This window comes from Polistes canadensis, unplaced genomic scaffold (assembly GCF_001313835.1).
Source record: "Polistes canadensis isolate GaletaPanama2010 unplaced genomic scaffold, ASM131383v1 scaffold_373, whole genome shotgun sequence".
Taxonomy (NCBI): Eukaryota; Metazoa; Arthropoda; class Insecta; order Hymenoptera; family Vespidae; genus Polistes; species Polistes canadensis.
The window spans coordinates 98,348-115,698 of NW_014569920.1; the positions used below are offsets into that span (position 1 = coordinate 98,348).

The 17,351-nt window shown below is 31.9% G+C and overlaps 4 protein-coding genes and 1 long non-coding RNA gene across 6 annotated transcripts; 2 read left to right on the top strand and 3 right to left on the bottom strand.

Moving 5' to 3' along the window:
• Positions 1–980: 980 nt before the first annotated feature.
• Positions 981–8,191, bottom strand: LOC106792062 (potassium channel subfamily K member 18-like). 2 transcript variants are annotated; one of them, XM_014758176.1, is made up of 7 exons: positions 7,894–8,191; positions 5,727–5,812; positions 3,921–4,337; positions 3,487–3,826; positions 3,007–3,398; positions 2,553–2,924; positions 981–1,914 (listed from the first exon to the last, which is right to left on the bottom strand). In XM_014758176.1, exons 3-7 carry the CDS (start codon positions 4,176–4,178, stop codon positions 1,738–1,740), a joined length of 1,539 nt encoding a protein of 512 aa, XP_014613662.1. In that variant the 5' UTR covers positions 4,179–4,337; positions 5,727–5,812; positions 7,894–8,191; the 3' UTR covers positions 981–1,737. The 2 variants fall into 2 exon arrangements, with proteins under 2 accessions (XP_014613662.1, XP_014613661.1); XM_014758175.1 differs by having other exon boundaries at positions 2,477–2,924.
• A 479-nt stretch (positions 8,192–8,670) lies between these two features.
• On the bottom strand, positions 8,671–10,374 carry LOC106792063. Its single transcript, XR_001382257.1, has 2 exons — positions 9,454–10,374; positions 8,671–8,717 (listed from the first exon to the last, which is right to left on the bottom strand). It is a non-coding gene; the product is annotated as an uncharacterized LOC106792063 (long non-coding RNA).
• Positions 10,375–11,639: 1,265 nt separating this feature from the next.
• Positions 11,640–14,423, bottom strand: LOC106792042 (two pore potassium channel protein sup-9-like). The gene is made up of 7 exons (XM_014758150.1): positions 14,109–14,423; positions 12,912–13,086; positions 12,592–12,748; positions 12,436–12,520; positions 12,196–12,368; positions 11,828–12,012; positions 11,640–11,754 (listed from the first exon to the last, which is right to left on the bottom strand). The coding sequence occupies exons 1-7, from the start codon at positions 14,421–14,423 to the stop codon at positions 11,648–11,650; spliced, it is 1,197 nt and encodes a 398-aa protein (XP_014613636.1). The 3' UTR covers positions 11,640–11,647.
• Positions 14,424–14,547: 124 nt separating this feature from the next.
• On the top strand, positions 14,548–16,383 carry LOC106792043 (TWiK family of potassium channels protein 18-like). The gene is made up of 3 exons (XM_014758151.1): positions 14,548–14,862; positions 15,885–16,059; positions 16,223–16,383. The coding sequence occupies exons 1-3, from the start codon at positions 14,548–14,550 to the stop codon at positions 16,381–16,383; spliced, it is 651 nt and encodes a 216-aa protein (XP_014613637.1).
• Positions 16,384–16,643: 260 nt separating this feature from the next.
• Positions 16,644–17,331, top strand: LOC106792045 (TWiK family of potassium channels protein 7-like). The gene is made up of 3 exons (XM_014758153.1): positions 16,644–16,775; positions 16,959–17,143; positions 17,217–17,331. Exons 1-3 carry the CDS (start codon positions 16,657–16,659, stop codon positions 17,321–17,323), a joined length of 411 nt encoding a protein of 136 aa, XP_014613639.1. The 5' UTR covers positions 16,644–16,656; the 3' UTR covers positions 17,324–17,331.
• The last annotated feature ends 20 nt before the right edge of the window (positions 17,332–17,351 follow it).

The following is a 17,351-nucleotide window of genomic DNA, read 5'->3' on the forward strand; positions in this document are numbered from 1 at the left end:
AATTAATTAAAAAGCTAAGAGGAGAAATACCACCGTCTTACAATAGTTTATTTGGAAAGTAGTACTCCAATAATTTTATGGTTTTTTATAATTTTTTTTGTTTAATCTGTACATGAATATATCGAAGTTGTCGTTATACAGCATATGTATTTAAATATTTACAATTAATTATACAGGATTATTTGTGCAAGCAATAGTTTTATCGTTTCTTTAATATTTTTTTCTTTTTAAATATTTTCTTTAACATATATAAATATATTTTTTCATTAAACGAAAATAATCGTTTGAGAAACGTAATGATAATAATTCTTGATATGCTATAAACTCACGTTTTATTTTTTCAGTCAATATTGTATTCATATGTCAAAGAGATTTAATTAGTCAATTATAAATGAACACAGTTGAAAAGGAACTTTAATAAAAAAAATCTATTGGTGCATTACTTTCAATATAATAATTAAACTGTTCATAATCAATTTATTTAAATGATAAATATCAGAATATTTGTGCACTTTAGTTTTTCGGTGACATTATTATCCACTTTCTCATAATTTTTAAATACCTTGATTTCCATGCGCATTAAATAATAGACATAGATAATATTTCTGATTTATATATTTTATCATTATGTCGGTTTTGAATGAATGTTTTTGAACGATTCGTATTAGAAGGCATCTTTTCTTTTTTTATCAACCAGAGTATCAGCAGATGTAATTCTTTTATATTCTGATATTAGCCTTTTATTCTTGTACTATGTAATTAGATATTTGATATCAGGAAATTAGCAAGAGTGAAAAGTATTTTCTTACTTTCATATTTCCATTGGTTAGATTAGAAAACTGTATTCAGTCGTTAGAGCATGTATGAAAGATTTTTTTTTACATTATCAATACCCTGAGTACATGATTATTGTATGATAACTGAAAGTTTGGTAAATAAAGTACTTCGTAAGTTTTGTTTGGTGTAATTTCTATTTATAATCAATCTGTTTTTGGATAATGGCATATGTTAGTTAGAAAAGAACGTTTGTCTTTTTAGAATCGTTTCGTTATTTCTTGCTTCGTATTTATTTTCTTTTCAATTGTCAGCTAAATTTGTTTATATTTTCTAATCCAAATAGATATCTCAAACCATTTATTTTATTTATTTTCTTTTTTCTTTTTTCTTTTTTAGATATAACGAATTTGTAATCTCACTTAAAGTCAATATCCTTCACATTAATAGTTTCACGTTTTTTTATCCTTTTCCACATTCTTTTCATTCATCACATGAAAGTATTATCAATGCTGGATAAATTTTTTCTATTAGATGCTGATCCAGCAGAATTAACACCTTCGTCCTCAAACGTAACCATTTTTTCTCGACTTCTTGTTGTAGTATTGGAAGCATCCAATAGACGTCCTTGATTAGTTGCTGATGTGTTGGTTATAAGGCCAGAAACTGGTGGCGTGATTACTGAAGAGGGTCGTAGTGCTGATGTTGGAGGTAAAGGTGCTACTGCGATGTCGGTAACCACAGTAGCAGCTAAATTAAATTCGCTAACACTCCTTGGTACAAAATATTCAAAATGTAGTGAACTTTCTTGTTGGCGATGTTGGTGATGATGTTGATGATGATATTGTGGCGATAAACAGCTACGTCTCGTTGGATGACCACGTTGAAATATCTGAGATGCTGAGAGATTTTTGTCGGCTGATGACTTTTTACGTGGCAAAGAATGATGACCGGGTGACAATTTCATGGCAGTACTCGACGGGTGGGCCAGGAGTTTCCCGTCACTAGGGATCCTGGCCTGGTGTTGTCAAGATGACGGCACCGTGGACATGGCGATCGCTTCTTCTTCTTGTTCTGACAATCTTGAATCACTGGTACCTCCTCCATCGTCGAGTTCGGCTTTGATTCCAGGTGCGGTCCCTATTACGGACAAAAACAATGGAAAATCAATTGAGCAATATATTTGTTGAGTAGATGATAGTGGGGTAACACACAACAGCTGTATTTATTAAAATTTTTACTAGCCCAGTAGACAGCACAGGATATCCTGAAGATATTTCCGTTTACGAAACATTTGAAATATTTTCATCGATGTTTTTAATGATCAGGGCTTCTTTAATCAATTTACCGTTTATTGACAAATACAAATTACAAAAAATACCTTTTACCGATATCTTGAACACTACTTGAACATTAATGGATATCTAATATTTTGTTATAGACTTTTTAAAAGACGTACGATGCTTTTAATTATAATTTCAATTTAAGGGCTTAATCAATTTGATTTGTTCAATAAATGTCGCCATTTCAATTGATATAAAGTGTAACATTACTTTAATGTTTAACTTCAAACGATTTTATTTCGTATTCATTATTGAAAAATAATTTTGATCTTTCATGGAAGCCGAGCTTTATAGACGAAAATTCATTTCAAAAGGTCTCTCTACTCGTTCCCCATTGAATCTGTCTTCGTCAGGGATACCTGTACCACCAATAGGGCCGACCACCACACCCGATGACATGCCACAGGTTCTACCGAAGACCCTGACCACGCGTACCACCTCCTCCTGGACGAGGTTGAAGCACATGGCTATCAGGCCCATTCCAGCGAGTATATACAACGAGCAGGCACACAGGCTGAGTTCTTCCAGGGTAGTGGATGGGGCGTTGCGTCCGGTCGGCATCAGATCTCCAAATCCAATGGTGCCGAGACTCGTGAAGCAGAAATATCCACCTTCTAGAAGACTCCAACCCTCCAGGTGATTGAACATCACTGCACCACCGCATATATATAACAGCATTATTACCAGGCACAAACTAATGGGTATTCTAACAGAATACGTTTCCATCATATACGCTGGTGATGAACTCGAGGAAGGTGATAACGAACACGGTTGCAAATGGCGTTTACCATTGCCTGCCATTGTATCCTAGATAACATCAATATTTTGCATGTATATTAATCTCAGAAAGAATACGATCCTCGTTAATTAGATTTGATCTGAATTTTACCTGAAGAGCAGTCGTTGAACTAGTGGTAGCATGCAAGAGGCCTTCGCTACCACAATCGAGTAATATGGCACTGTTCGTACCTCGTGTTCCAAGATCGTCGCAAGAACTATCGCGACTAGTTGAATAATAATTTCCCGCCTTTGTTTCTATATGATTATCATAACGGTATGACTTGCTCATGATACCACCTACTGGCGGCGGAGGCGGCGGCGGTTGTTGTTTTTTAATGCAATTTCGTGGAATGCACATGCGACCGTACAAACGTCGGAAACTTCTAGCAAGAACGTCGCCCACGGTGCTTAGATAAACCAACATAAGAGGTATACCAGCTAAAGCGTAGATTATGGTAATTAGGCGACCCCAGACTGTACGCGGAGTTACATTACCATATCCTACGAACCAAAACAGTTAATTATATACTCCTCAATTTCTTACGCTATACTGATACTTTATACTACTTTAATAAAGCACATTATTTACCTATGGTAGTAATGAGTGTTAGAGAATAAAGCAGACTGCCACTGAAAGTCCATCGTCGTTTATCCACTTCGTTATTTCGCGATTGATGAGTTGGTTCAAAGGGTGTTGACGTACGCCCCAATCTACGCGAAAGATTATCTTGAAATTCTTGAATTTCTTTTGCTGCTAGTCGAGTCCAATTCTCCTTATAAAGAATATTCAAATCTTCAGTGATACTCCAAAGCCTTTCGACAGTCTTTGCCCTTAACTCAGTAGCAGCATTTTCGTCCTCAAACGTTGAAAGACTGTACGATCCTTCCTCACTTTTTACAATTTTCGATGAGACATTTATCAAAGACTCCTATTGAGTATACAATAATATTGATTCTTATTAGAATAGAATTTTTTTTTATATACTTGTTAGTTCGAAATCTTTCGTGATTTTGAATTCTCACCGATTTAAGTCCACCCTCTAGTGCCATAAAAGCGAACGCACCAAGAAGGGTGTAACCAAGTACAAGAACGCAAACACCAAGGCTGGCTAGTAATCCTGGTGTGTTCGTTGAAGTGGACGTGCTGCAACTACAGCAACAACAAAGCAATTCAGCACCTCGTACCGAACTGCTGATTCTCAGGGAATCGGTGTTCCCGCCGTTTCGTCCGGGACAACATCTCGGTGCCCTTTGGTAATAGTCGCCGGTGTTTTGCATCATTATGCCGCCTAATTACTACGCCACTACCACTACCGCTGCCGCCGCAGCTGCAGATGCAGCGATCGACGCCGCAGCTGCAGCCGCAAGCGGTAACGTCCTATCGTTGTTCTAACGTTCCTTTGGCGTTGTCGTCTTCATCCATCTGGTGAGATGTCCGACCTGTCACACCGAGGAATTGTTTGATTGCTGCTCATAGCTTATTTCAAGTCGAGTTTCGAAAATGATTAATGAACGTTTAGTTTGAACGTTAATGCTGGATTGAACATACACATTACAGACCAAAATTTTGTAATTGCTACCTGATTTCCGTAAACATCTAATATATTTATAAATTTTAAAATGACTTATCGTCACACACACACATACACACATACATTATATCGTTTTAATAACGTTTTAAGAGATTTCGGTATTTTCTTACACTGATAATTTTCTTGTATAGTTCTTGCATCTGGCTTAAGGAAATACTTGAAAGTTTTTCTACTGGGACATCTTTGCTAACTTCTAAATATTAATTTAGAAATGAATGTCCGGCATATGTGTGGTTGTCGTTAAAAGTAAAGGCACTTTTTTTTGATGAAATGGTAATTCGAAAAAGATAATATAAAATGTAAAACGTACTGTTCATAAGTTTTGTTGACAAAGTTTTTGTTGATTACTCCAAAAGTATTCATTTTTTCTTCTAAATATTCTGTTTATCTGAATTTACGTAATGATTATAAACTTTTGACTGGTAGTTAGAAATATCAGGTATACATATTCATAAATAAATATATGTATATATACATACATTACATGTATATCTACCATATACCACAAATTAACACGGACCTAATCTATATCTCATACAGATTACGAGCTGGTACGCATAAATTGAGAATTTCCCCGAACAGAGTAGACATTTATGCAACTAGGTATTATTCATAGATACTCGTTTTCGCGAGATTGAAACAAAACATGGAAACAGAAGTTACGTTTTGCGTTTGAATAAAATCAATTTGAAACATTTAGAAACGTAGGATTGAAACTGATGAAAAATCTATGTCCTATTTCTATTATATATTGGCTATCCTGTAACTGGTAATACAAGAAAACAAGGATTGATAAAATATTGAATCAAATTTGTTCATATAAAGCAGTGGTCTTCTAACTATGTTCCACTCAGTACTTGTGTACTAAGCTTGTAATCTTAATAACAAAAAACGTTACTCGATAAGCATAAGAATAGAACCGATATAAGAGATTTTATCACACTGAAAATGTTCGTAAACATATTAAGAAGCACAAAAATGTTTTTCGAAATATTCGTCTAACTGAAATGGAATCAAGTGCACGCGTATTCGACAAATTTTCAAACTTATGTTTCTCAAAAAGAAAACCTTTATTTATGAACAAATATCATTCTACATTTTCGACTTACAATTATAATAGTTTTTCATATAGAATCGAATCCTGCTAGCTTTTATCATTAGTTACAAGATATTCTGTATATATAAACAGATAAATATTCTGTTATCAATCTTAATAAATATAAGAGTCAACACGTACCTAGTTATTTACGACGTGGATAATTCATATGGTTCCGTAAATTATGCTTGCACATTCTTCGAGTTATCTTGCTATATTTTTTTTCTCTGCAAATAATAAAAAAAAAACAAGATAAGTGTAAAGTTATTTATTTGGGGAATAAATTATCTTTTACTTGTTTTTTTAGAAACAACTACGTCGGTATTTAATTTTTATTTTCTTTTTTTTTATTTTCGTAGTTTTGTTTTCGTTTTCGTTTCAAAAGAAAGAACAAATCACGCCGATAGAGTTAACCCGTTTCTCTCGTTTAATGTAATTAGCACAGATACAAGTGAGACCGTTACGATATAATTCGTGTATGTATGTGTATGTATGTATATATGTGCAAGTGCAACGGTGGTAATAGATCTGCGCTATACGGTCGTTGAGTTTCAAGTTCCGTGAAAAGAAAATAGTTCAAGGGAAAGATGGAACGTGAAAAAACGGGTGGGAAAAAAAGAGAGGAATACTGAAAGGGAAATGCTGAGAATGTCACACCGTGTCTGATACTTCGTCAAAGCGATTTTATCCGCGTCTCTACGAGTTATTTACATTTTTTATTTGTTTTCACCCGGAGTTATTGAAACGCTATTTCGAATATTCATCCAAATATTCAATCGATCGATTACATATATATATTACATATGTATAGATATTAACGACAATAAGCTAATAACAAATAAATAGAAATTAATTTTATGATTTATTTTTTATATAATACAAATAATTGTGATATATATAAAATATATTGGTAAATATATATTTTCTGGACAATTTTTGGCTTATTTTTGAAAAAAACTTTGATGGATGAATATTTAGAAAAATGTATATTTATAAATTTACTTTATAATATTAATAATTGTAAGGTAAAATATATATTCCTAATATACATGAGTAAATTGAAAAGTTTTGAGTTTAAAAACAATTGTTTTTTTTTAGGTAAATTAACATTTATATTTAAAAGAATGAAAGTTTTTTTCTTAAGGCTCAAAACTTGTCAATTCCCATCCATGTATTTTATATAAAATTTAAATAATAGATATTAAAAAAATATATATTTATTAATCGGCACGCGAATTTTTTGGATAATCCAATATTCTAATATTGGAAAGGTTAAAAACTATGAATCTTAGTTTCAACGAGATATAAATAAATATCTAATAAACTATATTTATACTCGCGTTATCAAAGGGGTTAACTAGGAAGCAGATGTTAAATATCGATCGAAGATTATAGAACGAAGGAAACATGTTCATTGAAGGTGATGTCAGGAATCAGAGCAGTGGCAAATGGCAAATGCAAAATTGTGCTATGGACACTGTGTGTAGTGTATGTCAACTACGTAAATGGTCTTTGGATAATAAGAAATTATTCGAACCTAATTTTATATAATATTTAACGGTTTATATATTTTATTATAAAGAATTTGATGAAAGAAAAAACAATTATTTCTGTATGTGATCGATAGAATTGTTTATGTAAATTCAAATATTGGTGTTTGGATTTTCAATATTTTTAAAGGGATTCAATCGTTAGAGAAATATTTATACGTATATACAACTAGATTTTGACCAAATGGATTAACTCCGCTTAATAAAGAGTAAAATAATTGATCAAAAGTTATTTATCAAACAGAGTGCTCCAAAAGTTACTTTACCAAACTGAAAATATTATAAATTTATTAATTCTTTTTAGATGAAACGATTTGTATTTAAATAATTAATAAATTATTAAGCCAAACTATTCAAAGAAATATATTTTAAATATTTTTTTTACACAAAACCAATTGTAGATTCATATTTTAAAATGTAAAACAAAAGACTGTAATTACATTTAAATTAATATTAATTGTTGTCTCTATCTGTAAATGAACTTTTGGTACACCCACTACACACAGTCGTATATAATTTAATATTAAATAATAAATTATTAAGTTTAATTATTCATAAAATATATTTTAAATTTAAATAGTGAAGTTACTATGATATAATTTGTTAATAAAAATTTTTAAAAAATTTTTAAAGTAGAGTTAATCGTTTTGGCCTGTGAACGTCTCATGCATATATACATGTATGTACATACATGCATACATACACACACATATATATACATGTATATATATTGTAGAGCTTTGTAACTTCCTTCGCACCTTATCAGAGATCGCTTTCCCTTCTCTATCGTATCGGTTTTCGACTTCCTACGGCCGTGTCGTCGAGCATATCGGTTCACCGAAGTGGAAGAAACTTTTTCCTCTTGCTCCTAGTACCGAGCATGAAACTTTATGAAACGTGTCCTATCTTCCGTGGAGGGATTCACGTGACATCCTTGGCTTCTCGACGGCTATTTCGTCTCTATCGACGTTTTGTGGCCGATGCATTTGAAAATAATAGCCACCTTTCGTTCCACTTTCTTCTCGAACTATTTTACCTTTATGAACTTTTCTTCCTTTTCTTTTTTCCAAAATTTCATTTTACAAAAAGAGAGAGAGAGAGAGAGAGAGAAATGGAGATAGAAATAGAGAATTAGATAAATTGGTAGAAAAAATGTATGAGATTTATCGAATTTTAGAAGTTCGTTAATGAAATATCCTTTTTTTTGTTGTTTTAAATTTATGATTGTATATATCACTGGCACACACTCGACGATGACAAATTTCTAAATTCGATATACACGAGATAGTATTAGAAATTGGTTAAAAAGTTAATTGAAAATGTCATTCAACGACGTACATAGATTTACCTATTTTCGTATATACGTTCGCGTTAGGGAATTTTCTTCGTAATATAATAATAATAATAATAATAATAATAATAATTCGTTAGTCGACACACAAGATAAATCAATGATATACGTATAGGCAATGTATTTAATTACTCTCTCGTTAGACAACAAAAAATGTAATGCTCATCTTCGACTGTTGTTTTTCACTTTCTTCGATTACGTCGGACAAAGTTTTACGTCGAAATATTTCAACTGAAAGTAAAATTTTGATTCAAAGGGCACATCATTCAGAAGAATCACTTAATTAGATCCATTTAAAGCTGCCGTTTCGAATATTCAAAGGATGGTCGCGCAAAGTCTTTGTCGTTTTTCCATTATCGAATTTTCGAAATGAAACGCGAATTTTCTTCTCGAGGGTTACTCAAAATCGTCTTATTATTATTATTATTTTCGTTAGATATATTCAAATGTTTGTAATTGAATATAACGTATAACGAATGTTTGAACAACGACGAAATGTGAGGAAACATCTCACGAAGTATTGAACACGACGAGAACACGAGAAATCTGTGTCCGTTGTCAGTAAGCAAAATAATTCCGATGATACCCGAGTGTGTATATTTGACACACAAGTCGAACTTTAACAATTCTTTTAGGAATCCTTGATGGTTCCTCAAACGATACGACCTTTCTTATTATTTTCAAGTTCGTCGAAATAATATATATATATATCTCTTTTTTTTGTTCCTAATTTTTTCTAATTTTCTCTCCACATCTCACAACGTCGAAATAATAAGAAAGAAAAGGNATATTTAAGAGTAGAGAGAGAGAGAGAGAGAGAGAGAGAGAGAGAGAGAGATCTATATAATAATAGAATAAATTAAAATAAAAGATAATTGAAGTCAAATAAAAAAATGAATTAAAATAAATTAAAAAATAAATTTAAATCACGAGTATCGAATTTCCTCAAAGTATTTCCTCTTCCTACCTAAGCAACACTGAACAACTCCCTCTTTGGGTGGTCCAGATAGAATCTTCTTTCTTTCTTTCTTCTTATTCTTTTTCTTCTTCTTCTTCTCGTGATCCTTACCCAGGTAGAAAATATTCGTTAATCGAATACAGTTCAAAAGAAATATGAATCTTCCTCACTGAAGATATGAATATTTGTTTAACAGTTAAACAATGATCACGATGATATAAAAAAAGATTTGAATTAATCTTAAAGAAGAGTTTTCTTGAAAGTACGAGATACAACGAGTAGACAAGTAGACGAGTTAAAGGAGAAAAGACGTGACACAATTGGAGACGTGATCGGGAGACAGAGATCGTACGAATCAACGAAGCTCGTCTACGAGGAGCGTCGCCGGCACGGACGCACCCCATCGAAGCTGCAGGGCGCAAGATCCGCGTTTTGTTGAGGCGCATGTGCGCCAGCCCGTGAGTAGAGCCGCATAAAGGAGCGGCGCACCTCCATTTCTCTCTTCCTACCCCTCTTCCATTTTTCTCCTCTGTCTCTTCTTACCCCTCTCCATCCGTTTTCTTTTCTCTCCTTCACCTCTTGCCACCATCCACCCTGTTCCTATCCCTAAACCACCCTTTCTCTTTCTCTTTCTCTTTCTCTCTCTCTCCCTCCCTCTCTTTTTCTCTTTCTATTTCTCTCTCTTCTTTTCCTACAGACGATCACTGAGAAAGCTCAGGGCTTTGCTTTACGTCGATGCCCGAATCTTCTTCGTGTCGATCGTTCCAACGGCGATCCTACAACGCTTCGCTTAAACTCCAGGTGTCCCTTCCTACCCACCTCCACTGGGACGATAATAAAGATTCGACTTTTCACGAGTGCGTTCCGCTTTTCTTACTTTAATACACCCTGTATTCCCCGATAACAGCTTTTTCTTGAAAGAACCTTTTTCCTCGACATTGTACCTATATATATATATATGGACTTACTACATTTCTTCTACTTCTATTACTACTCCTACTACTACTACTACTACTACTACTACTACTACTACTATTACTAGCATCATCATCACTATCATTGCTATTACCAGTACTACTACTACTTTAACATCGTTCTTTCTCTTTTTTCTTCTCTCTCTCTCTCTCTCTCTCTCTCTCGGGGTTTCGTCTTCTCCGTTATCGACGTCGTTTAGTTATTCGACCGTTTAGATTCTGTCAAGATTAATTTCCTGTCAAAGATGAAACTCTCCTTCTCTCCTTCCCTTTCTCTTTTTGATATTTCAGTCGAATATTACACTTTATCATTGCTTTTCGAAAGTTAGGCAGAAATTGATTGCCCAATCGTCTATTAATTTCCTCCGAAAACGACGGCAACCACTTGTTGTCAGTCATCTCTCCAGGGTAAAAGCTAATAATGAGATAAACAATTCGTTCTTTGATAATGTCACATATTTCGAAAATTTCTCGTTAATAGGGTGATGAGTTTTCGCGGTCGTTCATTGTTAATTCGTCCAATTGGAATTCGTCCGATTAATAAGGAACGATTATTGATTTAACATTAAAGGATTTGCCTATGACGTATGTCGGAATAACGCCAAAATCACGTTGATGCGGTATTGGTGTGCGTTTTGGAATAATTTATTATTCTCGCGTCTGCTTTTTCTTCCTTTTTTTTTCTTTTTTTTTCATCATTGTTCTTGGCAAGCAACTTCGAAACGTGTTCGAGTAAATTTTTAAGTAAAAAAGTTAAACGTTTGGGAAGAAACGTGTTCACATCTTATCATAGATTCAAATGATGCATTAGAATATCCTATTAGGTTAGTCGTAAATATTATCGAGTACGTACCATAAATTTTGAAGAAAAATCTCTTCCTCCCTTGTTTTTACGCGAAAGAAGTTTCCAAGGTCTTCTTGCTCCTGTTCTATTTTTGTTTGCTTTTCTACTACTAACGTAAAAGTGTGTTTTCGAATATCACCTATTGTAAAACTTGTATTTCTTAGAGTTCTTTGCGGGTTTTTTTTTTTATTTGTTGGGTTTGATAAGATTAATCCAAGCGAAAGAAAACGATAGGACTAATAGGTGGTTGTTCGTGGTGTAATTATTTTCTTTTGTTCTGAATCCTTTTCGTTGTTTCTTTCTTTCTCAGATCGATTAAACTCGAAGATGTTTGTCGAACGTTTTCTTTTCTTTTCTTTTTTTTTTTTTTTTCAATTAACTACCATCACCTATCACATCTGAAGATGTATTTGATCATACGTGCGAGATTGTGAACTTTGGCGATTACTTCCTCTTGCATTAAATTGAAACACATAGCGATGAGTGCCATACCTAAGATATCACACAAGGATGGATATGAATAGGATTTCCTTTGAACAATATTTAACTTTAATTTGACCCTTACCAAGCATGAGATACATGAAACAGAAGATGAAGGATAATTCTAGCCCTTGTCCAGAGTAAATTCTATCACCTGGTACTATATCACCAAATCCTATGGTTGACAATGAAACGAAACAAAAGTACGAACCATCCAACATATTCCAGTCTTCCCATTTTGAAAATAGCAAAGCACCTGCTATTACGTACCTAACAATAAGAAAAATCAACATAATGTTTAATGTTTTCTACGTTAAAAGAATATTTTTGGTCAAGATTATCCTACCACACATTAAATTATTTTTTAATTATATATAATATTAAGTATATTTAATATTTTATATATGAGAAAACTTAAATTATTTTTAAGTACTATGTAGGATTTCGACTTACCCTACCATAATTCCCAGACATAATGTTAGTGGTACGGTAACTTGTTGCGGATCATATTCGCTGCTACTGATATCATCATTAATTTTATTCATACTATCGATTTCATTGTTATAATTCATTTCTATTTCGTTAATATCTTGATCAACGCTAGAAGTTTCTGTTTCACCTTTGTGCTGCATAATTAATCATAATCTTGCATTATTCTTCTTAAAAAAAAATATTTTTACAAAACATACTGACCTGCCAATGATTTCTTTGAACGTTTATTTCTGCTCGTGTTTGTAATACTTCAACGGTAATTGGTTCCCGATGTTTTTTATGACATCTAAAAAGTATCAACGTAAATTCAACGTATTGAAAAATTATGAAAAAATAAATATTTCTATTAAATCTTACTTGCAAAGACAACAACGTGCATAAATCCACTTGAAACTTCTTGCAAAAATATCACCTATGTTGCTCAAATAAAGAAGGAACAATGGCATACCAATTATGGCATATATTATTGTACACAATTTACCCCATTTTGTTCTAGGACAAATGTTCCCATATCCTTGAATGAAATGTGAAAAAGAAAAAAAATCTACTAATTGAAAGTATTCAATGTCTACGTTCTTAATTTCATATCTCAAATATATTTTCATTAGAGTAACGAGCATTAAAAAATAGATCAAGAGAATGAGATAAAGAGAAAAAAAATAAATGATCTTTCTTACCAATAGTCGTAATGACAGTGAGAGAGTACAGAAATGCTCCAGCAAAAGTCCACTTTTTATGTTCCTCATTAACAACCTCATAACCGTTTCGTATATTTTTCACCATTTTTTGTTGATACCTTTCTAATATATTCCTAACTTCTTTTTTCCATAATCTTTCAGAGAATATGTTCTCCTATATGTTAAATAAATTACATTAAGTTCACTGTTAGTTCATAAATTTATATCTTTATTATTTTAGGATGTTCAGGATATTACAAAAATATGCAGAAAAATCTAAGGATTTTTTTTTTTATGTCTAAAGAAGAAAAATAATTAAAATTAATATGGACCTAGAAAAATGTTCAATTTCTGAGTTATAAGTCAAGTATAATATTATCTTAGTGTACTCCAATTATGTTTATTTGCTAATAGACTCTGTTGATATTTTCTTATATCAAATGATCAGAATGTTTGCTTCTTGCTGAGTTTATATTCATTACGAGTACAAAATATAACTTATGGTTGTGATTACGGTAATTTATTAGTGGCTGCTAAAGATATTCAGTAGAACAAAAAGTTCAACAGACGTAGTCGCAGATATGTAGCACACAATGTAGCTAATGTTTTGAATTTAATGTCAGCAAATTAATTAAATGTAATTAGACAATATTAATTGTTAGATCATACTCTTGGAAATAAATGAATTATTTTCGAACTTGATGATGATATAAAAACTATTTTTCTTCTCAACGTATGAGGAATCAATTTCAGAAGTTTCTTTCGCTTATTTTTGTTATTCCGTTTATTCTATTAGGGGTATCAGAAAGTTTTTTCGTATTTGAAAGATGGGAAAAAGTCTTTGAAAGTTGGGACAAGGTAATTGAAAGATGGGAAAATGAAATTGAAAATAACGTCAATATATTTACTTATTCTATTATTTTCATTCGAAGTTTTAGTATAAAAATGAAAAAACTTTTTGATATCTTTAATAAAAATGAGTTAATTATTATGACAGTGGAGGTGAGTCAAATAATTGAAAACAAAAAGAAATAAATTTGTATGATTTGCAATAAAAATTAATTGATATCATAATAATTAATATTAAATAAATAAATCTCTCACACACATAAAATATAAATGTAATCAACTTGTTGATTGATTGTTAGTCTATTGCCATAATTATTGGCACCAATGTTAATAAGGTATTGGACATACCTTCGAGGTCAAGTCCCAAAGTTTAGCAGCCGTGATGTTTCTTTGCTTGACGACTTCACCGGATATGTCCAAGCTGTCTTTGGCCTCAATATAAGTGAACAGGAAAGCACCGACTATAGTATAACCTACGAGCAAGCATACTATGCCAACGTTACTGAAGAGGAAGGCTATCAGTGCCCTGCTCCAGTCACATATCTTCTCGCTCCAAGGCTTCCGTCGTTTTCGTTTCCTTCTTTCACTTTGAAAACGATAACTTCCACGTTGCCACTGTCCGTTTGTTGATGACAGTCTTCGCATTGATTTGTTCGTTTCCATATTTTCTTCTTAAAAATTCAAATTTAATTTTTCAATAATTTTATCTTATCTTATATATATATATATATATATAAGATAAGATAAAATTATTGAAAAATTAAATTTGAATTTTTAAGAAGAAAATATGGAAACGAACAAATCAATGCGAAGACTGTCATCAACAAACGGACAGTGGCAACGTGGAAGTTATCGTTTTCAAAGTGAAAGAAGGAAACGAAAACGACGGAAGCCTTGGAGCGAGAAGATATGTGACTGGAGCAGGGCACTGATAGCCTTCCTCTTCAGTAACGTTGGCATAGTATGCTTGCTCGTAGGTTATACTATAGTCGGTGCTTTCCTGTTCACTTATATTGAGGCCAAAGACAGCTTGGACATATCCGGTGAAGTCGTCAAGCAAAGAAACATCACGGCTGCTAAACTTTGGGACTTGACCTCGAAGGTATGTCCAATACCTTATTAACATTGGTGCCAATAATTATGGCAATAGACTAACAATCAATCAACAAGTTGATTACATTTATATTTTATGTGTGTGAGAGATTTATTTATTTAATATTAATTATTATGATATCAATTAATTTTTATTGCAAATCATACAAATTTATTTCTTTTTGTTTTCAATTATTTGACTCACCTCCACTGTCATAATAATTAACTCATTTTTATTAAAGATATCAAAAAGTTTTTTCATTTTTATACTAAAACTTCGAATGAAAATAATAGAATAAGTAAATATATTGACGTTATTTTCAATTTCATTTTCCCATCTTTCAATTACCTTGTCCCAACTTTCAAAGACTTTTTCCCATCTTTCAAATACGAAAAAACTTTCTGATACCCCTAATAGAATAAACGGAATAACAAAAATAAGCGAAAGAAACTTCTGAAATTGATTCCTCATACGTTGAGAAGAAAAATAGTTTTTATATCATCATCAAGTTCGAAAATAATTCATTTATTTCCAAGAGTATGATCTAACAATTAATATTGTCTAATTACATTTAATTAATTTGCTGACATTAAATTCAAAACATTAGCTACATTGTGTGCTACATATCTGCGACTACGTCTGTTGAACTTTTTGTTCTACTGAATATCTTTAGCAGCCACTAATAAATTACCGTAATCACAACCATAAGTTATATTTTGTACTCGTAATGAATATAAACTCAGCAAGAAGCAAACATTCTGATCATTTGATATAAGAAAATATCAACAGAGTCTATTAGCAAATAAACATAATTGGAGTACACTAAGATAATATTATACTTGACTTATAACTCAGAAATTGAACATTTTTCTAGGTCCATATTAATTTTAATTATTTTTCTTCTTTAGACATAAAAAAAAAAATCCTTAGATTTTTCTGCATATTTTTGTAATATCCTGAACATCCTAAAATAATAAAGATATAAATTTATGAACTAACAGTGAACTTAATGTAATTTATTTAACATATAGGAGAACATATTCTCTGAAAGATTATGGAAAAAAGAAGTTAGGAATATATTAGAAAGGTATCAACAAAAAATGGTGAAAAATATACGAAACGGTTATGAGGTTGTTAATGAGGAACATAAAAAGTGGACTTTTGCTGGAGCATTTCTGTACTCTCTCACTGTCATTACGACTATTGGTAAGAAAGATCATTTATTTTTTTTCTCTTTATCTCATTCTCTTGATCTATTTTTTAATGCTCGTTACTCTAATGAAAATATATTTGAGATATGAAATTAAGAACGTAGACATTGAATACTTTCAATTAGTAGATTTTTTTTCTTTTTCACATTTCATTCAAGGATATGGGAACATTTGTCCTAGAACAAAATGGGGTAAATTGTGTACAATAATATATGCCATAATTGGTATGCCATTGTTCCTTCTTTATTTGAGCAACATAGGTGATATTTTTGCAAGAAGTTTCAAGTGGATTTATGCACGTTGTTGTCTTTGCAAGTAAGATTTAATAGAAATATTTATTTTTTCATAATTTTTCAATACGTTGAATTTACGTTGATACTTTTTAGATGTCATAAAAAACATCGGGAACCAATTACCGTTGAAGTATTACAAACACGAGCAGAAATAAACGTTCAAAGAAATCATTGGCAGGTCAGTATGTTTTGTAAAAATATTTTTTTTTAAGAAGAATAATGCAAGATTATGATTAATTATGCAGCACAAAGGTGAAACAGAAACTTCTAGCGTTGATCAAGATATTAACGAAATAGAAATGAATTATAACAATGAAATCGATAGTATGAATAAAATTAATGATGATATCAGTAGCAGCGAATATGATCCGCAACAAGTTACCGTACCACTAACATTATGTCTGGGAATTATGGTAGGGTAAGTCGAAATCCTACATAGTACTTAAAAATAATTTAAGTTTTCTCATATATAAAATATTAAATATACTTAATATTATATATAATTAAAAAATAATTTAATGTGTGGTAGGATAATCTTGACCAAAAATATTCTTTTAACGTAGAAAACATTAAACATTATGTTGATTTTTCTTATTGTTAGGTACGTAATAGCAGGTGCTTTGCTATTTTCAAAATGGGAAGACTGGAATATGTTGGATGGTTCGTACTTTTGTTTCGTTTCATTGTCAACCATAGGATTTGGTGATATAGTACCAGGTGATAGAATTTACTCTGGACAAGGGCTAGAATTATCCTTCATCTTCTGTTTCATGTATCTCATGCTTGGTAAGGGTCAAATTAAAGTTAAATATTGTTCAAAGGAAATCCTATTCATATCCATCCTTGTGTGATATCTTAGGTATGGCACTCATCGCTATGTGTTTCAATTTAATGCAAGAGGAAGTAATCGCCAAAGTTCACAATCTCGCACGTATGATCAAATACATCTTCAGATGTGATAGGTGATGGTAGTTAATTGAAAAAAAAAAAAAAA